The 19229-nt window shown below is 35.7% G+C and overlaps 1 protein-coding gene across 1 annotated transcript; it reads left to right on the forward strand.

Moving 5' to 3' along the window:
* The first annotated feature begins 77 nt into the window (after window positions 1-77).
* Window positions 78-18479, forward strand: skic2 (SKI2 subunit of superkiller complex). Its single transcript, XM_084423820.1, has 29 exons — window positions 78-145; window positions 427-548; window positions 668-789; window positions 886-1003; window positions 1899-2013; window positions 2098-2172; window positions 2268-2321; window positions 2423-2580; window positions 2664-2834; window positions 2931-3076; window positions 3693-3839; window positions 3946-4030; window positions 4117-4223; window positions 4317-4463; window positions 5303-5402; window positions 5520-5732; window positions 6743-6853; window positions 6948-7059; window positions 8310-8428; window positions 10120-10251; window positions 10419-10556; window positions 11297-11401; window positions 12701-12836; window positions 12966-13092; window positions 13173-13383; window positions 14237-14347; window positions 15681-15899; window positions 17434-17574; window positions 17976-18479. Exons 1-29 carry the CDS (start codon window positions 133-135, stop codon window positions 18174-18176), a joined length of 3756 nt encoding a protein of 1251 aa, XP_084279946.1. The 5' UTR covers window positions 78-132; the 3' UTR covers window positions 18177-18479.
* The last annotated feature ends 750 nt before the right edge of the window (window positions 18480-19229 follow it).

Below are 19229 nucleotides of genomic sequence, written 5' to 3' on the forward strand. Positions count from 1 at the left end.
ATCACGTACATAGACCATTATGTTGAAAAGTACTAAATAAAAATAATAATAATAATCAAAAAAACTTCCGTCCCTTCAGTTCTGCGCAGCTTCCTGCAGGACTGAAACTTTACTGAAGAACTGCAGAGTAACATGGACAAAATAGGTATGAAAAATATAACAGTACTGTTTATGTATGTAATTCTGCGTGATTTCCTGTCGTAGTATAATAATATCACCAACAGCCAGCTCAGCATTTAACGTTACCTGCTTTCTGTCATAAGTCGCTCATATTACAGCCAGCTCAGCAACTACATTGTTAACTACATCTGACAGTAATGGCCCAATGTTTTTTATAAGCTTTTTGGTGTCACGACAGATTGAAGTTATTGCATTTGCCTCTAATTGCAGCGGTACTGATGAACTGCTGTTCTCTTCTGTCTGTAGATTTGCCCCCAGTTGGTCCTAATGATTTGCCCCTGTCTCTGCTGGAGATGGGCTGTTCTGGGAGATTTGAGCTCATTACACACCCACTGCCCAAAAACAAACCCTTGCCTCCACACAGCACAGTTAGTCATTTATTAATACTAAAATAATAACACTATTCATGTGTGTGAGAGCTAATATATTTATATTAAAGTAACACTTTTTGTATTCATTCTGTTTTACATTCTGTAATCTTTTTCAGCTCCCTCATGGGCTTCCTCCTACTTGTCTGGACTTAAAAACAGAGGTAGAAAAGCGTTTCCTGCGAGATCCTGCTTGGCTCCCAGTACATGATGTAGATGATGCCTTCCACAAGTTCCTTAAGTATGAAATGCAACGTATTCAGAAGATAGCGCTTGTCTTTGTAACATGTATTTCATATCTTTAATTAGTTTTGCCTATTACAAATTTGTCCTTTAGGATAAGTAAGAGGGACAAAGAGGTGGACTCTCTCCTGCACTGCTCCCTGTCTCCACTGCACTCTGGTCTGTCTGTGGTCAGAGATCCCACCACCGGCATGCTGCTGGATTTCACTGAGGTAACACGGGAAAACATCCACTACATTGTGTTTATTTTCCTATTCCAGCTTAATATTCAAAGATAGTTTGTTATTGGTAACTAAAACTATCTAAAAATAATTTAGGTTAATTGAAATAAAGCTGAAATAAAATAGTAATGTTGTAGAAAAGTTGAAGTACTAAAATTACTAAAACTGAAATAAATATAAAATGGTAACACTTTACAATTAAGTCTCATTACTTAACGTTAGTTGAATAATTCTTTATCTTACATTAATGAACATTGAGCAAAACGTTTGTTACAGTATTCATTAATCTTTGTTAATGTTTGTTAATAAAAAAAACAAAAATTAACTCCATTAAATAATATGAACAGATACCATTTTTTATTTTAATAATGTATAAGTAAATATTGAAATTAACATTAACTAAGATTAATACATGCTTTAGAAGTGTTTTATTTGTTAGTCCATGTTCATTAATGTGGTTAATTAATGTTATCAAATGGAACTTTATTGTAAAGCTAATTCAAAAATATTTTAATACAAATGCTAAAACTATTACAAAGCACAAAAGCACCTAACAAAATGACTAAATCTTAAACTTAAAACAAAACTAAATTTATAAATAAACAGAATAATAATAAAAAAATAACACTAGGTTGATTTTGCAAAGAAATTCTTATTTCATAAAAATAACACTTAGTTTATTTGAATGTCTCAACATGGCATCTTCTCAATCAACCAGGGGTGTCAGTTTGAGGCGGGGCTATTTGTTTGCCCAGCCAATGGAAAGCTGTCAATGTCAATCATTATTTTAGCTGTTTGCCTGATATCACAGAAAATGTTCTTTCTAATCTAATGCAACTTTTCATAATGTATGTAATTGTTGTTGTTGTTGGTTTCATTATGTCAGGTGTTATTAGAGGACACGGGGTTGTCTGCAAAAAATTCTCTCTCATTACAAAGACAGCCTGGACCTCCGTCAGAGAGCCTGAGAGGGAGTAACACAAACTATCCTTTTCTGCCAGGTGCGGTGGTTCATATTTAAATAAATGTCTCATAATTCTGTTTAAAAAAGATCCAGTCTTTAAACTCTGCTGTCTCTTGTACAGGCGGAATGGAGGAACTAACGTTAGAGCAGATTAAGAAAAAGTCAGAGCTAGAAGAAGACATTGACTTTGAGAAAGGTTGGTGATCTGTTTTGTGTTTCTCAGTACACAATTATATGTGAGTGTGAGAGAGAGAGAAACATAAATTGTGAACTGTTTGTTTCTTGTCTTAGATTTGTTGACGGTTCCTCCAGGGCTGAAGGCTGGTATGGACTTCAGTGACAAAGGTCTGGTTTCATTATTGTTCTCCCCATGTGTAGTACCATGTCATCATCCCGCTTTAGGTTGTGCATTTCAATCCAAACCTGTGCTCTTTTAATGTCTTTAGAAGCCAGAACCATGAAGAGTGAGGTGAACCTGCTGTCACTCCTGTCGACATTTGATGATGTCCTTGACGCTCTGCCAGAGGAGAAAGAGGGAGCGTCACAAAAAGAGGAGACCGTTAAACTTCCCAGAACTAACAGCCTGGAGGACCTGGGAATTAAAGTGTGTATAACTTTGAGAAAGAATTCTTAAAAACCCAACATATTTGTGTTTGTTTTGTCATTTTCAAGATATGTTCTCCTCAGGATTCGGGGAACACTCCTTCTCAGCCTCCAGCGAACACTGTAAGTCTGACTGAACAAAAGAAGAAACCTCAGGTGGAAGACAAGGGAGACAATAAAAAATGGGCCATTCCTGTGGATATCACCTCACCCTGTGACGACTTCTACAAACGTATCCCTAATCCAGCCTTCAAGGTCAGAACTCAGTGTATGCACATGATTTTTAAGATTTCAGTAAAATAAAGGTTTGTTTATTTGGGTTGTTTTTTCTCAATTCCTGCCCTGTCTCAGTATCCCTTTGAGCTGGACGTGTTTCAGAAGCAGGCTATTCTCCGACTCGAAGCTCATGACTCAGTCTTTGTTGCGGCCCACACCTCAGCGGGCAAGACCGTGGTGGCTGAATACGCAATTGCACTTTCCCAGAAACACATGACCAGGTGTGTATGTGAGATCCAATGTCTGTCTACTGATTGCATCATTTTATTTCTCTATTCTTTCCTTTTTTATGTTTTTTTAAAGAAGTCTCTTGTGCTGACCATGGCTGCATTTATTTGATTAAAAATACAGTAAAGAACAGTAATATTGTGAAATATTATTACAATTTAAAATAACAATATTTTTAATTGTTATATATTCATGTGATGGTGTAGCTGAATTTCCAGCAGCTTTTAGAAATCATTCTGATTTGCTGATCATTTCTTATTATTATCTATGTGGAAAAATCATTCTTTGATGAATGGAAAGTTCAAAAGAACAGCATTTGTTTGATAATAAGATAATAAATGTATTTTGCAGTCACTTTTGATCAATTAAATGAACCCTTGCTTAATAAAAGCATTAATTTCATTAAAAAAGTATTTTTTTAAAACAAGCATACCTACAAACTTTTGAAAGGTAGTCTACATTTTAAATAAATTTTCTTTCATTTTCAATTGTGATAATTTTTTAAATCATGTTGATATAAAGCTTTTTTTGAATTACCATTGTGTATGAAATGTGCTATATCGAAATTTGCCATATGGCCCACACTAATATGACTGTTCCTCCTGACAGGACCATTTACACATCCCCCATTAAGGCCTTGTCCAATCAGAAGTTCCGGGACTTCAAGAACACGTTCGGTGACGTGGGACTTTTGACTGGAGATGTCCAGCTGAATCCTGAAGCCTCTTGTCTCATCATGACCACTGAGATTTTAAGGTGATTATACAATAGAAAGCCTTCATGTCACTTATAATTCTTAGTTTGTCATGTGAATGAATTTTTTTGACTATCTTTGTCAATCGGTATGTCTTCCTCCTAACAGATCTATGCTCTATAACGGGTCAGAGGTCATCCGAGATCTGGAATGGGTCATTTTTGATGAGGTTCACTATATCAATGATGCAGAGGTGATGAATTCACAAAATAAAATCTAGTTCAGTTTTGCTTTTCTCTTTACTGCATTCGGATCTCATATGCTGTTGTTGTTTCTCAGAGAGGAGTGGTGTGGGAGGAAGTTCTCATCATGTTGCCAGAACATGTTAGCATCATCCTGCTGAGTGCCACGGTGCCTAACGCAGTGGAGTTCAGTGAATGGATCGGGTGTGTGTATTCTCAAAGCCATGAAACTGGATTTTATCCTGCTTTTAAAATTGTATAGATCATATAGTTTTAGTTTGTTTTCTCTTTCCTCAGGCGAATCAAGAAACGGCACATCTATGTGATCAGCACAATTAAGAGGCCTGTTCCTCTAGAGCACCATCTCTACACCGGCAACAGCACCAAGACTCAGAAAGAGCTCTTCCTGTTGCTGGACCCCTCTGGAAACTTCCTCACTAAAGGGTACATTCCTGGGCGGTTATTTTAATAGTGTTTATTTCTGTAAAGGCAAAAATGAATTTTCAGCAGCCTCTACTCCAGTCTTCAGTGTCACATGATCCTTCTAGAAATCATTCTAATATGTTGATTCGCTACTCAAGATACACTTTTTTTAGTATTATCAGTGTTGAAAACAGTTGTGCTGGCAGTGTTGCCTAATATTTTTGTGGAAACTGATACACTTTCAGATTTCTTTAGAAAGTAAAAAAATGTGCATTGATTGGATTTAAACTTTCACTACACAAAGCTTCTTTCCCAGTCTACCCAGATCATTTATTGAAACTCGGCTGCAAAAATGGGTTATTCAAAAGTACCAATATTCAGTTATTCAGTAACTTGGCCTGCCCTTATTAAAAAGACAGTAAGCTGTGCTGTTATGCAGAGATCATAATTTCAAATTAGAATTGTATAAAATTAAAGATAACTTAAAATAGAGACTGTAAAATTTCAGATTATTATTAATAATAATACTAAATCAGTTAATATTGTAATGTGTTTGCAATGTTCATCTAGTTGCTTGGTTGATTGATTGATTTCTACATTGTAATGGACTATTTTTAGTTTAATCTTAACCTGTTATTAAGATAAAATATCAACTCAAATGTATTTATTTAGTAAATACAAGTCAGAAAGAGTGTTGAATATGGTGTATAATACTAAATGATGATTGTTTTACCTCAAGAAACCTAGATTAACGTTTTTAGACTATCATTTTAGATGGACTTTTGAAGAAAGTGTTGCAAAATTATAGCAAAGGGCTCCTGTGAATTCATTTCAATTGAAACAAATGTTTTGTTTTTCAGCTACTATGCCGCAGTGGACGCCAAGAAGGAACGCACAAGTAAACATGCGCAGTCTTTTGGCTCAAAGAACGTATCACAGCACAACACTACAGCCAGTCAGGTCAGTGTTTGTACCTTTCGTCATTTCCTTTTAGATCAATTTTCTAACATAACAGGCCTCTATTTCCAGAAACAGTGTTTTTATTATGTTTTCTGCATCCTCCCATTGCTCCATCAGGATCGATCAGTGTGGCAGACGCTGCTGAACTATCTGTCTCAGAGGCAGCAGACTCCAGTTGTGGCGTTCACGTTCTCTCGGACACGCTGTGATGAAAACGCCCGCTCTTTGACCTCTCTGGACCTCACCAGCTCCATAGAGAAGAGCGAGATACACTCGTTCCTCCAGAAGAGCCTGACGAGGCTGAGAGGAGCCGATCGGCAGTTACCGCAGGTACATGAGATTTGGAATGAGATTTCCACCAAGAGTTTTCCATTGGATAATGCAGATATCTGGAAAACAAGGTGGCCGATGTGTGGCCATTAATGGTCGATGTAATGCTGATTTAATGATAACAAAAAGAAATGCTGAAACTGAATCGACACTTATTTTACACAAAAAAATTAATGTTTAACCCAACATCAAAAGAAAGATTTGAATGAAAAATTACATTTTATTTTAAGAAATCAAGCCTATTTTAGGAAATGTAAGATGTTTTGTACATGACAATTAAACACAATTAAACTCCCTTTCTGTAACATGTAAACTGCAATGTAAAAAATCCCATTCCTATTACTGAAATATTATGTACTTGTCTAGCATTATGTTTGGTGTTGGTAAGATTTCTTAATGTTTGTGAAAGAAGTGTCAATCAAGGAAAAACACCAATATTGTGAAATGATTAGTTGTTTTCAATTTGAATGTTTAGACCCACTTTATATCAAGTGCCTTTAGCTACTATGTAATAACATTTAAATTAATAATTTAATAGATACATGTTTTACATTGTACTTATATTTAAAAAAACCCTGCATGTATTTACAGCTGTACCTTAAATTTAACCGTACCACAAAACCTGTCCCTAAACTCACCCAGATCCCACCTCAATAGCAAAAGTGTTTTACATTACAACATTAACAATTGAAGAACATTGTACCTAACAATATTTCTTCTCTAAGTAAATATTAAGACGCCTAATATAAACTCTAACTGAATGTTTTTTTCAAATGTATTTGGAAAATTCACAGAAAAATTATTTGAAAACCAGAAATATGCATTATACTTTTACAAAATTCTTGGTAAAAAAAAAAAAAGAGTGGTGCAGTTATTAATAATAACTAGGTGGATGATACAAAAAAATGTGGTCTTGTCAACATCCACCATGATACTTATGTGTATAATGAAACCTTCAAAGTAATTTCAATACAGTTATGGTGTATATCAGTGTAATTTTGTCATCGCAGATCCTGTTGATGCGTGATTTGCTAAAGAGAGGGATTGGTGTTCACCACAGCGGCATCCTGCCAATCCTGAAGGAAGTTATTGAGATGCTCTTCTCCAAAGGTTTAGTAAAGGTTCGTCTTATGGACTTGTTTAATACAAACTTTATTTGATTAAAGAAATCAGATTAAGGAGAGAGTTAGTGACTTGCAGCTATTCTCTCTTTAGGTGCTGTTTGCTACAGAGACGTTTGCCATGGGTGTGAACATGCCCGCCAGAACCGTTGTGTTCGACAGCATCCGCAAACACGACGGCACAGGTTTCAGAAACTTGCTACCCGGTAAAAACACATCTCATTTACTGCCTTACATTACAAACAATGATGTGCCTGTCCTTAGATGTTAATGTCCAAATATACCCTCACTTGCATCACCTTAGCATGCCTGTTGCAGTTATTCTAATTTAAAATGATAATTATTTTGTATTATCATAATAATAGACATTATAAAAAGATGTCAGATACTTGTTGGCAGAGACGCTACAGGCAGACAGGCGCTGCCAATGGCCAGGTGTTTGATGAATTAGCCATCTCTAATGAACGAGCAGATTAATTATGCTGAGGTAGTGCAGATGTTTGAGCACATGTGACTGGACTGCAGTGAGACTAGGGAAACACAGCAGGAGGCCTTTGATGTGTGTGGGAGAGATGCTTGAGTTTGTTCAAATCTCTTCTAATAATAGTGTGTATAAAAAAGGGAAGAGAGAGAGAGAGAGAGAGTATAGCTGGCCTCTTTTAAAGTCAAAGCACACATTTGAGAGTACATGGCCCTGTTTGCGTCGAAGACACAAAATATTCATGAAATATTTGGGAAAATGTTACAAATCGTATCAAGAACATGTCTGGGTCATGTTTCACCCCAAAATCAAAAGGAAGAAATTTGTATTTGTAAAATTATATTTTAAACAGAACAGAGCCAACATGAATGTATTGCAGATATCATTAATTCAAGATTTTAAAGTACATAATTGGAGAATTTATTCTGATTCAAGGGGAATCAGAATGCCAAATCCTGACTGACGAGAGGAGGAGCTGGGGATGGAGGAGGGTAATTAGCTCATGAGAAACGCGATAGCTGCTGATAATACTGATGGAGCTTCTATATGGATACTGTGATATAGGCGTCGTATTCCTATAGGTGGACGTGTATCAGCTGAGAGTCAGCTGATGCGAACTTCACTAACGTGACCTGCCAGAACTGACGCTACACTTAATTTTTGCTGCTTAATATTTTTGTGGAAACTGATGAAACTGATTCCCCCAGGATTCTCTGATGAATAGAAAGTTCAAATGAGCTTAAAAAAAAGAGAGACTTTACTGTCACTTTTGATCAATTTGATGCGTGAACAAAAGTATTAATTTATTTAAAAAACAATCTTACTGACCTCCAAAATTGTAATGATAGTATTTGTTGTACAAAATTTATGATTATTTTAATTGTTGGTTAATTGTCATAGAAATATTGTCACAATGCCAAAAATCTTACCGGTTCCACTTGATCTACATAAATGCGTGTGTGTGTGTGTGTGTAGGTGAGTATATTCAGATGGCAGGTCGTGCTGGCAGAAGGGGTTTGGATGCTACGGGGACGGTCATCATTCTCTGTAAGGCTGGAGTTCATGAAATGGGAGACCTCCACGCCATGATGCTGGTCAGTACTGCACTCTGCATTAAACACCTTCAGGTCATGTCCGAGGCCTCACTGCTGATGATTCTTTTTACATTTGTCTGGAAAAAAATCCATTATTTTGTCCATAGCTGGTAAATTCCCCCTTTTTTTTTTTTACTTTTAAACTCCCTCAATTCCACTAGGCTTTTCTATGATCTGATGAGATATCCCAGCTCCTCTTTGTAAACCGCAGTCCGATTGTTCAATGTGGAGCCAAATACAAATGTCCTGGGTCTTTGTTAGAGTCATGCAGCCTGTGAGTGCACTTCTGTCATCCTCTTGTGGATCGAGTGTGGGTAAATGGGCTCTTCTTCATTAGTGTTCAGCCTGCTGGAGCTGTTTTGTCCATTCACGGCTGTTCAATCTATTAACCCCTGAACCTGGTTTATTGACTCAATACACTGTCATTCCAGCACACAACTCACCAGGGTTCACTAGTACTGTTGTCATTTTGCTCTCCACATGGCACCCACAGACTTCAGAGCTGATTTTTTGTGTTTTTTGAGTAAGTTGTGAACCAGTGTGATTTTTTTATTATTTTTTATTATAGTCATATAGTATAAATATTATAATATAATCTATGTATATAATATTCTAGTATTTATTATTTTGAATTCACTTTTATTTGTATATTTTCAGTTTTCATTTAAATTTTATTTTAAGTTTTAGTACTTTTATGTGCTTCTTTTTTTGTTTTGTTTTTTGCTTTAATTAATTTGTATTTCAATTTTAGTACTTCAACTTTTTTTTTTTTTTTTTTAGTTAGCTGCCAAGGCAACATTTCAACATTTTAGTTTTTTGTCTAATAATAAATTATTATTTTTATTTTAGCTTTATTTCAAGTACCGAAAATTACTTTTATTATTTTTAGTATTAGTTTTCAGTTAACAGTAACAACACTGTTAGGAACAAGTGTAAATCCTACAGTAAGCTAATTTTTTACCTGGAAGATGATCAATTGGGCAAATAAATCCCATAGACTTGCATTGATGCAAGTGAACCATATCTACAGACGAATATCGTAAAGACCTCGCCACTTTGGAATTGGATCAGTAAGAAAGCACCTAGCAATAACTTAGTAACAAGATTAAAATACTAAGCCAAATAGCAATATCCTGGCAATCATCTTAGCATCATGGCGATGAGTTTTTCATAGGCAGATCTTCTGAAAATGTAATGATCTAGTTGGTTTAGCAAGTAATAAACCAGTTAATAAAACAAAATGAGTTTGACCCAGTCTGTGCAGGATGAGTATCAGTGCAGGTTCTCTCAGATGGGCCAGTAATGTGTGTGATGATCAGCTCCATGTCATGGACATCATGGCAACAGCAGCTGATGCTGTAGTAACGTGCAGTGTGTTGTCAATGGCCGCTGGTGATTGGACCTCCTCTGAATTTCAACTCCGTTTCCAAAGAGGCACGATGTGTACACATCCTTACATTGTGTCCTATTATTTGTCATATTTTGAAGCCAGTTATTATTTTATTTGTTTGTAAGGCTATGCCATTAAGGCTATGTAAGGCTATGTTATTTTATTTGTTTGTAAGGCTATGCCATTACTTAAAATATTAAAATATTGGCAATCAATGAATTAATCAAAGCTAATGGATGATTAGTTAAATATTCAAGAGCACAGAGAGATGGCAATAATGTATGCTTTTTTCCTGTGTCAGGGGAAACCGACAGTGCTGCAGTCTCAGTTCAGACTGACCTACACAATGATCCTAAATCTGCTGCGTGTGGAGGCCCTTAGGGTTACCGACATGATGAGGAGGAGCTTTTCTGAGAACCACAGGGATACGCAGGTAAACGGCCTCATTTCCCACCAGCCCCTGGGTGACGATGAAATGTCTGTGGGGTTTGCATGCCCCAGTAATTTAATCTTACGAAAAGGCTGAAATATGAAGTATGTGATGAAATGTTTTGAAATTTTTTCGCTTAGTCAAGTCATTTCTGTCTTTGTGTTTCTCAGACTCATGAGAAGAGAATAACTGAGCTGAGAAACACGCTCTCCTCTCTCCCTCCGCTGGACACAGAGGGGCAGTTATCTGATTTACTGTCATATTACCACACCATCACAGAGCTTCGCATCACCACAGAGACCCTGCAGGTACACACACACACACGTACTTGTATGAACAGTGTACTTGTATACCACACTATCACAGAGCTGCACACACTCAGACATTAGATTCACAGCATTTCGGTGAATTTATGATGTTATATTGTTGATTTAAATGTATATTATATGATTTAATTAAAATGATTAGATTATAAAATGTAAATTGTTTCCTTTTTTTTTTTTTTTTTTTTACGACACTGCCATTATGGTAATATTTAGCTAGCTTATGTGAACAAAAATGAATAACACTGTAGCCACATAAAAATGTGGTGTATTAGGTTTATAGAATTGATTAAAATGGTCTCTTTTTTATTTTTTGTATTATTATACCACCAGACCAAGAAAGATTATCCAAATTTGTTTTTAATTTTGACAAATTATTATTTCTATGCACTATTTAAAATGTATTCATATACTAATTATTATATTTTTGTTATTCTTGTAGTATATTAATGTAATTCACTTTTAGTTTTATTAATTTGTTGCATTTATAAAATATTTTATTTATTTAGTGAATTATCTAATTTGATTTGTATTTATTTTATTTTTTTATGGCAAATATGATTATTTTCCCCATACCAGTTCTCAGCAGAACTAGTCAGAATTTATCCATCACTGTTTGGCAATAATTTTAGTTTTCACCATTTATTTCTTGTAAATAATTTTCTGTTTGTAATATACACATTACTGACAGCAAACTCATGTCGTTCTGTGTGTGTGTGTGGCAGCGAGCTGTGCTGGAGTCAGTAAATGGACTCAAAGCCCTGTCTGTGGGGAGGGTGGTGATGGTGAACAACAGCCAGCATCACAATGCCCTGGGAGTCATTCTACAGGTGTGTGATTGCATAATGTACACATTTTACTCAGTGTCATAAACAACATAAACACAGATCTGCAGCATGGCCATTGACACTTTCACGTATTCAGTAGGGGTGAGTGGGGTAAGATGAGCCACTACTTACCATTCAAAAGTTTGGGATGGGTACGATTTTTTGGTAACACTTTATATTAAGTTACACATATTAACTATAAAGTAGTTGCTTCTTAGCATGCACATTACTGGCATATTGGCTGTTTATTAGTACTTATTAGCAGATATTAAGTATTAAATGTTATTAAGGGAGAATGACTATTCTTGTGGTACTACTGCCTTATAAGGCTCATACTGAGCAAAGCATATTAAGATCGTAATTCATGTACAACAACTGCTTTACTTATTATCAATAAGCAGTAATTAGGAGTTTATTCAAGGAAAACTCTCAGTTAATGGTCTGTTAGTTGTAGAATAGGGTCATACAGAATAAGGCATTAATATGTGCTTTATACGTACACATAAACAGCCAGTATTCTAGTAGTATGCATGCTAAAAAGCAACTAATTAATATTGAATATCAAGTTCAAGTTCAGCCACTAGGCTGACCAAAGTGCTTTACAGAACAACCAGATTAAAAGATAGTAAGACTTGCATAACAACATATAAAGTACAAATAAGAGCAGCAAAGCTAAGCGAAACCTTAAAACAGGAGTGACAAAACAGTATCAGACATTCAGACTCAAATATAAAATAGTAAAACAGGAGTTGCAAAGCAGTGTCGGATTAAAATATAAAGTAGTTAAACAGGAGAAGAGATCAATATACTAAAGAAAACAGGTAGGTTTTTAACAGAGACTTGAAAACAGACAGAGTAGGGACTGGTCTAATCTCTTCTGTTAGAATATGTGTATGTTAATATAAAGTCTTACCAATTATTATTTTTTTTTTTGAAATAAGTCTTATGCTCACCAAGGCTGCATTTATTTGATCAAAAATGCAGTAAAACCAGTTGTGCTGATTAAATCGTGATATTTTTTTCCCAAGATTCTTTGATGAATTGAATGTTTAAAAGAACAGCATTTACTTAAAATGGAAATATTTTGTAACATTATAAATCTCTTTACTGTCACTTTTGACAGTAATTGAATGCATCCTTGCTGAATAAAAGCATTAATTTCTTTAAAGTAAAAAAAATTCCTACAGTAGTGTATTTTCGAGAGGACACATTAAGTCAAAAGTTGCACATCTCACCCCACTCTCCCCTAATTTTTTTTTCCCTCTCTCTTTCTCTCCACTTTCCTCGCATCTCCTCCCATAGGTGTCCAGTGATGCAGTAAATCGTACATTCACCGCTCTCGTTATTTGTGAGAAGGGAAATGAGGAGTCGGCGGGTGATGATCAGTCTAATAAAGTCTTACTTCCCATCTACAGCACTGCACTGTTTATTCCAGAGGGTAAGCAGACACATACACACACAGCATCACATCACACACACACTAAATAACCACCTGTCATGAACACCACACCTACTTTTTCAACATCTTTTGTTGTAAAAGTTTAATTTACGGTGTATCTGTGTGTAGGACCCTGCAGTCATACGGTGCAGAAACTGAAGTTGCAGGACATCTCTGCCATCACAACCAAAACCCTCAAGGTCATTCCAGAGAGAATCATCGACAACTACAATAAAAGACAGCAGCCACGCTTCAGGTGTGTATCTGGCTCAAATCTGTGAGCGAATTTGCATTCGTTGAACTGTGGTTTTGAATAAATGAAAATTCCCTTCCTAGACTTGATCCACCAGGTCAGGCTATTTCTACAGCAACTCAAGAGCTCTTGCGATTGGCCGAGGCCAATCCTATGGGCATTACGACCTTTGACCCCGTGAATGACCTGCACCTGAAGGGTGTGGATGTGGTGGAGGGAGTGATGAGGCAACGAGTGTTACAGGACTGTCTAAAGGACTTCCACTGTATCCACTCGCCCACCTTCACTGAACAGGTCTGTCTGTTTATCATACTCATGTGTCACATTCATACAATACTGTCCAATGTTTGGGGTCAGTAAGATTTTTTTTCTTCTTTTGAAAGAAATTAATACTTGTATTCAGCAAGGAAACATTAAATTGATCAAAAGTGACATTAAAGACTTTTATAATGTTACAAAATGTTTCTATTTTAAATAAACGCTGTTCTTTTGAACTTTCTGTTCAATATCAGGGTTTCCATAAAAATATTAAGCAGCACAACTGGTTTCAACATTGATAATATTAAGAAATGTTTCTTGAGCCGCAAAGCATCATATTAGAATGATTTCTGAAGGATCGTGTGACACTGAAGACTGGAGTAATGATGCTGTAAACTCATCAGAGAAAAAAACTACATTTTTAAATATATTTTTCAAATGGAAAACGGTTCTTTTAAATTGTAATAATGTTTCACAATATTTCTGTTTTGATCAAATAAATGCAGCCTTGGTGAGCATAAGAGACTTATTTCAACAACATAAAAAATCTTACAGACCCCAAACCTTTGTTTGGTAGTGCTTTTCCTGCTGTTTTAGGTCAAAATCCACTGTGCAGACACAAGGAAAAATGTTATTTCTAATTCAAATGTGTCCTGTATTTTCTCATCCATATTTAGTAATTTGGCACAGCAACTCTCCCAAGTGCACAGACTCTCATTTATTGAGTGTGACTGGTAGGGCGGAATAAGGATGTGTCTCATTAGCTCTCAGTAATCACTTTCAGAAGACCTTCTGCAGTGTGCTGATGATGGAGTAGTGATAAACTCGTGCTCTCTCTCACTGTCATTTTCATATTCTCTCTCTCTCTCTCTGTGAATATCTTGCTCAGTTTGTGCGTATACAGGAGAGGATGAGTGTACAGGAAGAGCTTGATCGGCTTCTGTTCCTGGTGTCTGATCAGTCCCTGACACTGTTGCCTGAGTACTTTCAGAGAATCAAGGTCAGTTCACCTGCAGTCCACCTGGTAGCAAAGTAATACATTCTTTTACATACAGTTATGAAATTATTAACAAGAGTTTCATATATATAGACATACAGACATATTTCACAAATAAACATAGCTATGAAAAGTCTATTAATTAGCATCTAATAATTATATTTGGGCCTGCGGATAACCTTTTTTATAGCATTTATTTTAGACTTAAAGCTTAAAGGTACTGTATAGTTCACACAAAAATTTAAATTCTGTCATCAATTACTTATTTAATTTAAGCTTTTATTCACATATAATGTGGTGCCCGATTGCGCAGTGCACCGTTTATTAATAACGTTTATTATTTGCTAATTTTTTAGTCACGCCAATTAAAATATTCAAGCGATTATTTACGCCTCTTAGACAGTGTGGGAATACTGAATTGCGTTCTCTTTCGCATCTTCTTGCACTTGAAATTGTTGTGCTTTTGCTTGTAGTTTGTTTTTTGACTGTTTACTTGTCTTTAATAATGTTTGAAATGTATTACTTTGGCTAGTAGTTTTGCTTTGGTATCGAAATTGGAAATTTACTGGTATCTGTATCTTATTCATTAGAATACAAGGTTAAATGTGTCAAAAACAATTAAAACAATAACAAGTGTTTTTATTATTTATTACTCACTTTGTGGCATGACTAGTGAAAATTTTTGCAGGGCAAGTAAAAATTCAAACCACTGGCCAGTAGAAAAAATCCCTAGCGTTAAGCCCTGATGTACATGCTTTGATCGAAGGTTTTATGTGAATAAAAACCTGAAGTAAATATGTTCATCATATAAAACAATCATGTCTCTTCAGGAGCCTTATGGATTACTTTCACGTTCTCTTTATTGATTTTTTTTGAAGCGTTCAATGGAGGACAGAAATCTCTCAGGTTTCATCAAAAATAGCTTTTGAATATGAATGAAAGTCTTGCAGCTTTAGAACGACAAGAGAGTGATTAAGTAAATGACCGTATTTTTATTTTTGGGTGAACTATTCCTTGAAGTTTCAAGTTAAATCTGGCATTAAACCCTTATTATATGTACAATAATTTTTTTTTTTAAAGATAACAGTGAATTGCTTTTAAAACCTGGGACAGAAATGTGTAAACTGTTAAATAAAAAAATAAAAAAATAAAATATAGCCAGTATTCTTAATCAGACCAGAATTGATAATTTAAATCATTAATAATGGCCAATACTGATAGTCATTGATATTTTGTGTTCACCTGGTTTTTTGTGTTAAGTATCACCATTAAATGTCTGCAAATATCACGGATATTTGAAACAGTCAGTGATAACCATATAGTACTGTATTCCCAGGTGTTGGAAGCTCTGCAGTATGTGGACAGCACTGGGGCGGTTCAGCTGAAGGGACGTGTGGCGTGTCAGATCAGCAGTCATGAGCTGTTACTGACTGAACTCCTCTTTGAGAACACTCTGAGTCCTCTCGCACCTGAGGAGAGCGCCGCCCTGCTGTCCTGCCTCATCTTCACACAAAACACCCAGATAGACCCGCACATCACCAACACGCTACAGGAGGTAATGCAGTTCTCTGCTCACAACCGCATTCCCACGGTCAGGGAAAAACCTGGAAATAGTTCAAATTTTGATCCCAGGACTAGAAAATAAATGTACTAAGTTTAAATCTAAAATATCATTGTAATACATTGTAATAGCATTATTATGCTATTTTAAAGGATTTTAAAAAAACATATACATTTTCTTATTCAGTCTCTCTAAACCCCGCCTTTCTGAGAGCCTACTCTGCTCTGATTGGTCAGATGGCCCAGTCTTTTGTGATTGGTCTACCACTTACAGCATGTGTTGGAAACGAAACGGCCATTATCATATATGAATTTCAGTTCTAGAGGCTTCCTTAGCACTTCTATACAGTGATACGAACAGTAATGATAGCGTCGCCAACGCAAACCAAACTTTTGCAGGCCTCAACTACAACTACAGTGTTTAAAGGCGGGCCAAAGTAGACATTGTTCGCGTGCAGCTAATGAAGACTATAGGCTGGCATTATGCTAATTTGTTGAAAACCTACGTAGGTTTGTGCAGGAAGTAAAACTGGAATTATTTACGACTTGTTTCAGGCAGTTCAGAATCACTTCTTTCTTTTAGGAGACCAAACTCTTATTTATTGTGCACTTTGATCTTTTGAAACTTTGCAGACCTTTTACATTCACAAACAGCTGTATAACATATATAATGTAATATCTGAAAAAGCAGAATAGGAGCACTTTAAAGCCAATGTAACATTTAATACTTGTTCAAGCCACAGATTAAAAGCTGAGGAAATTGTATGAATCACTCAAGTAACCTAATTCATTATGCTCATCTAAAACGCTTTTATTTGAGCCTACAGCCATTAGAATATAACGCATCAGATATTCTTGTCATCATGTTTATGGATGGATGTAAATTTGTACAGCTCTGTGAGCTCAACACCCAAGAGATGTGCATAAGAATGTAATGGATGCGGCCTGGCCTCTTTGCTTTATGCCTTTAGCAAAGGATGCAGTCGCAGATGAACATGCCGGTGTGTGTTTTCGAACGGCCCAGAAACATGGAATTGCTTTAAAGGGACAGTGAATAAGTCATGACACTAGACCGATAAGCACACAAGAGTTTTATAGTTCACAGTGGCTTGTAAACCAATGTGAAAAAGCTCTTGCTGTTGAAACGCTGTGAGGTGAGGGCGTACAGGTAATGTAGCCACAGTCTGACTGCATGACTACATTGCCTGCCTTGCTCTAGTTGTGTAAGCACTTAGACAGCAGATGGAGACAAGAGTGGAGCACTGGACAAAACAGACTGACGCAGTGTTTTACTAGGAGATCTCACTATGAATAAATACACAAAACGATACACATTTTAGGCCTTTCAATCAATTAATAGGTTTAATTAATGCGTCCTTGCTGAATGAAAGTGTTAATTTCTGTAAAAATCAAATAATAAAAACATCATTCTGACCCCAAACTTTTGAATGGTAGTGTATGTAATTAAAACATTGTATAATATTTAATATAATGTATATCATTTTTCTCTTATTCTCTTGCTTTCCTAGGGCATCAATCAAGTACTCTGTGTAGCACAACGTATTGGTGATCTGCAGAGGGATTGTGGGATAGGTCAAACTGCTGAAGACTTTGTGGCCCAGTTCAAGTTTGGCCTGACTGAGGTTGTGTATTGCTGGGCAAGAGGCATGGTGAGCACTGACCTTAAAACAAATAAAGAAATTATATATATATATTTTATATATTATATAAAAAAGATAATTAATTTTATATAATTTTTTTTTTTTTTTTTTTTTTTTTTACTCCCACACAAACATACATACATATGTACATGTACATACATACACACACACACACATATATATATATATATTATTAATCCAAATTTTTTTTTGTGAGTGAGTGAGTGAGTGAGTGAGTAAAAAAAAAAAAGTTAATTTAGCATAATCTATCTTATAATAACAATTTGTACAAACATGTAGATCTATGTAATGCAATGATTTGAAAGTCTGATCAAAGATAAACTATATTCATATTTGGACAGAGAAGGTCATATACCTCTTTTTGATGATGGTGTTTTTTTCTTTGGTAGCCATTTGCTGAGATTGCCGCGCTGACAGATGTGCAGGAGGGGACGATCGTGCGCTGTATCCAGAGGCTGGACGAGGTCCTGAAGGAAGTGAGACAGGCTGCTCGCATTGTAGGCGACTCCGTCCTGGGCAGCAAGATGGAAAGAGCCTCACTGGCCATACGCAGAGACATTGTGTTCACTGCCTCACTCTACACACACTGAGAGACAGGAGGAGGCAGAGAATATGTTGTTGTGTTGATGAGTGTGATGTAAAAGAGAGTGTACAGAATATGGACCTAAGAATCTGTACTTGAATTATTGAGTGCATGTTTACATTGAGTTGAGTATGCATGAATGAGTGAAAGAGTGATACGCTCCTCACTCCTGACCAAAGTTGTAATCTCAATATGAAATGAGATTTACACCAGTTATGAACTGTAAGTAATTATACAGCAATAAAATTAGCTGTATCTGGAACACTGGCTTCATCCATATTGTCAGAAAAATAGAAGCTTTTGCTTTGTACTGCTCTGGTTTCTTTTATGTTTTTGTCGCTATCTGTACATTTTTGCTATTCTGAGATTTGGTCTGATTTTTATTTTACTTTTGGCATGCAGGACCTTTCTCTATATATTTTTGATGCTCTACATTTTGCTCCCTTTGCATCCACCTTTTATCATTGAATATTGTAAAAAAAAAAAATCATGATTAGTTTTAAGATGAATCAGGGATGTTTCCACCATAGACATTTAAGATTTTTACATTTCTATGGATTTAAGATTTATACACCAATATTCAGATAAGAGAATAATCAGTGTGTTTTTCAATGACTGATTCTTAAACTTTTACATGTGGTCCTCCAAATCCTCAATATGTGAATACTTTTTGAATTTCAAATTATCTTAAGAATTTTACATCAACTTCTGTAGTATTCTGCTTTCAATACATTAGCTGAGAGCCATTATGAATATTTCACAAATAAATCTCCATTGTGACTGTAGCAATCAATATAGCTTAACTTTTCATACAAAATAAAACAGTCTTTGTTAGTCTACTCTAGTAGTACTAAATTTCTGAAAATGTAAAAAACTTTTTTGAAGCTCAATTTAATCCAACAAGCCTTATTATTCTATGGTAAAACCATCATAAATTAATATGGGATCTCCTTTAAACAATGTGCGATTGTGTTATTTTAATGTCAGTGGTAGCTAACGCCATAATATCTATGGCTAACGCCAAGATACTACAGATTTATTGTAACAATTAGTATTATGG

Source organism: Rutilus rutilus, assembly GCF_951802725.1.
Source record: "Rutilus rutilus genome assembly, chromosome: 11".
Lineage (NCBI taxonomy): Eukaryota > Metazoa > Chordata > Actinopteri > Cypriniformes > Leuciscidae > Rutilus > Rutilus rutilus.

Excerpts from the sequence above, each read along its gene's own strand:
- skic2 (XM_084423820.1), top strand. Across the intron at positions 4,031-4,116 it reads ACTATATCAATGATGCAGAG|AGAGGAGTGGTGTGGGAGGA; the intron begins GTGATGAATTCA and ends GTTGTTTCTCAG. Across the intron at positions 15,900-17,433 it reads TCACCAACACGCTACAGGAG|GGCATCAATCAAGTACTCTG; the intron begins GTAATGCAGTTC and ends TTGCTTTCCTAG.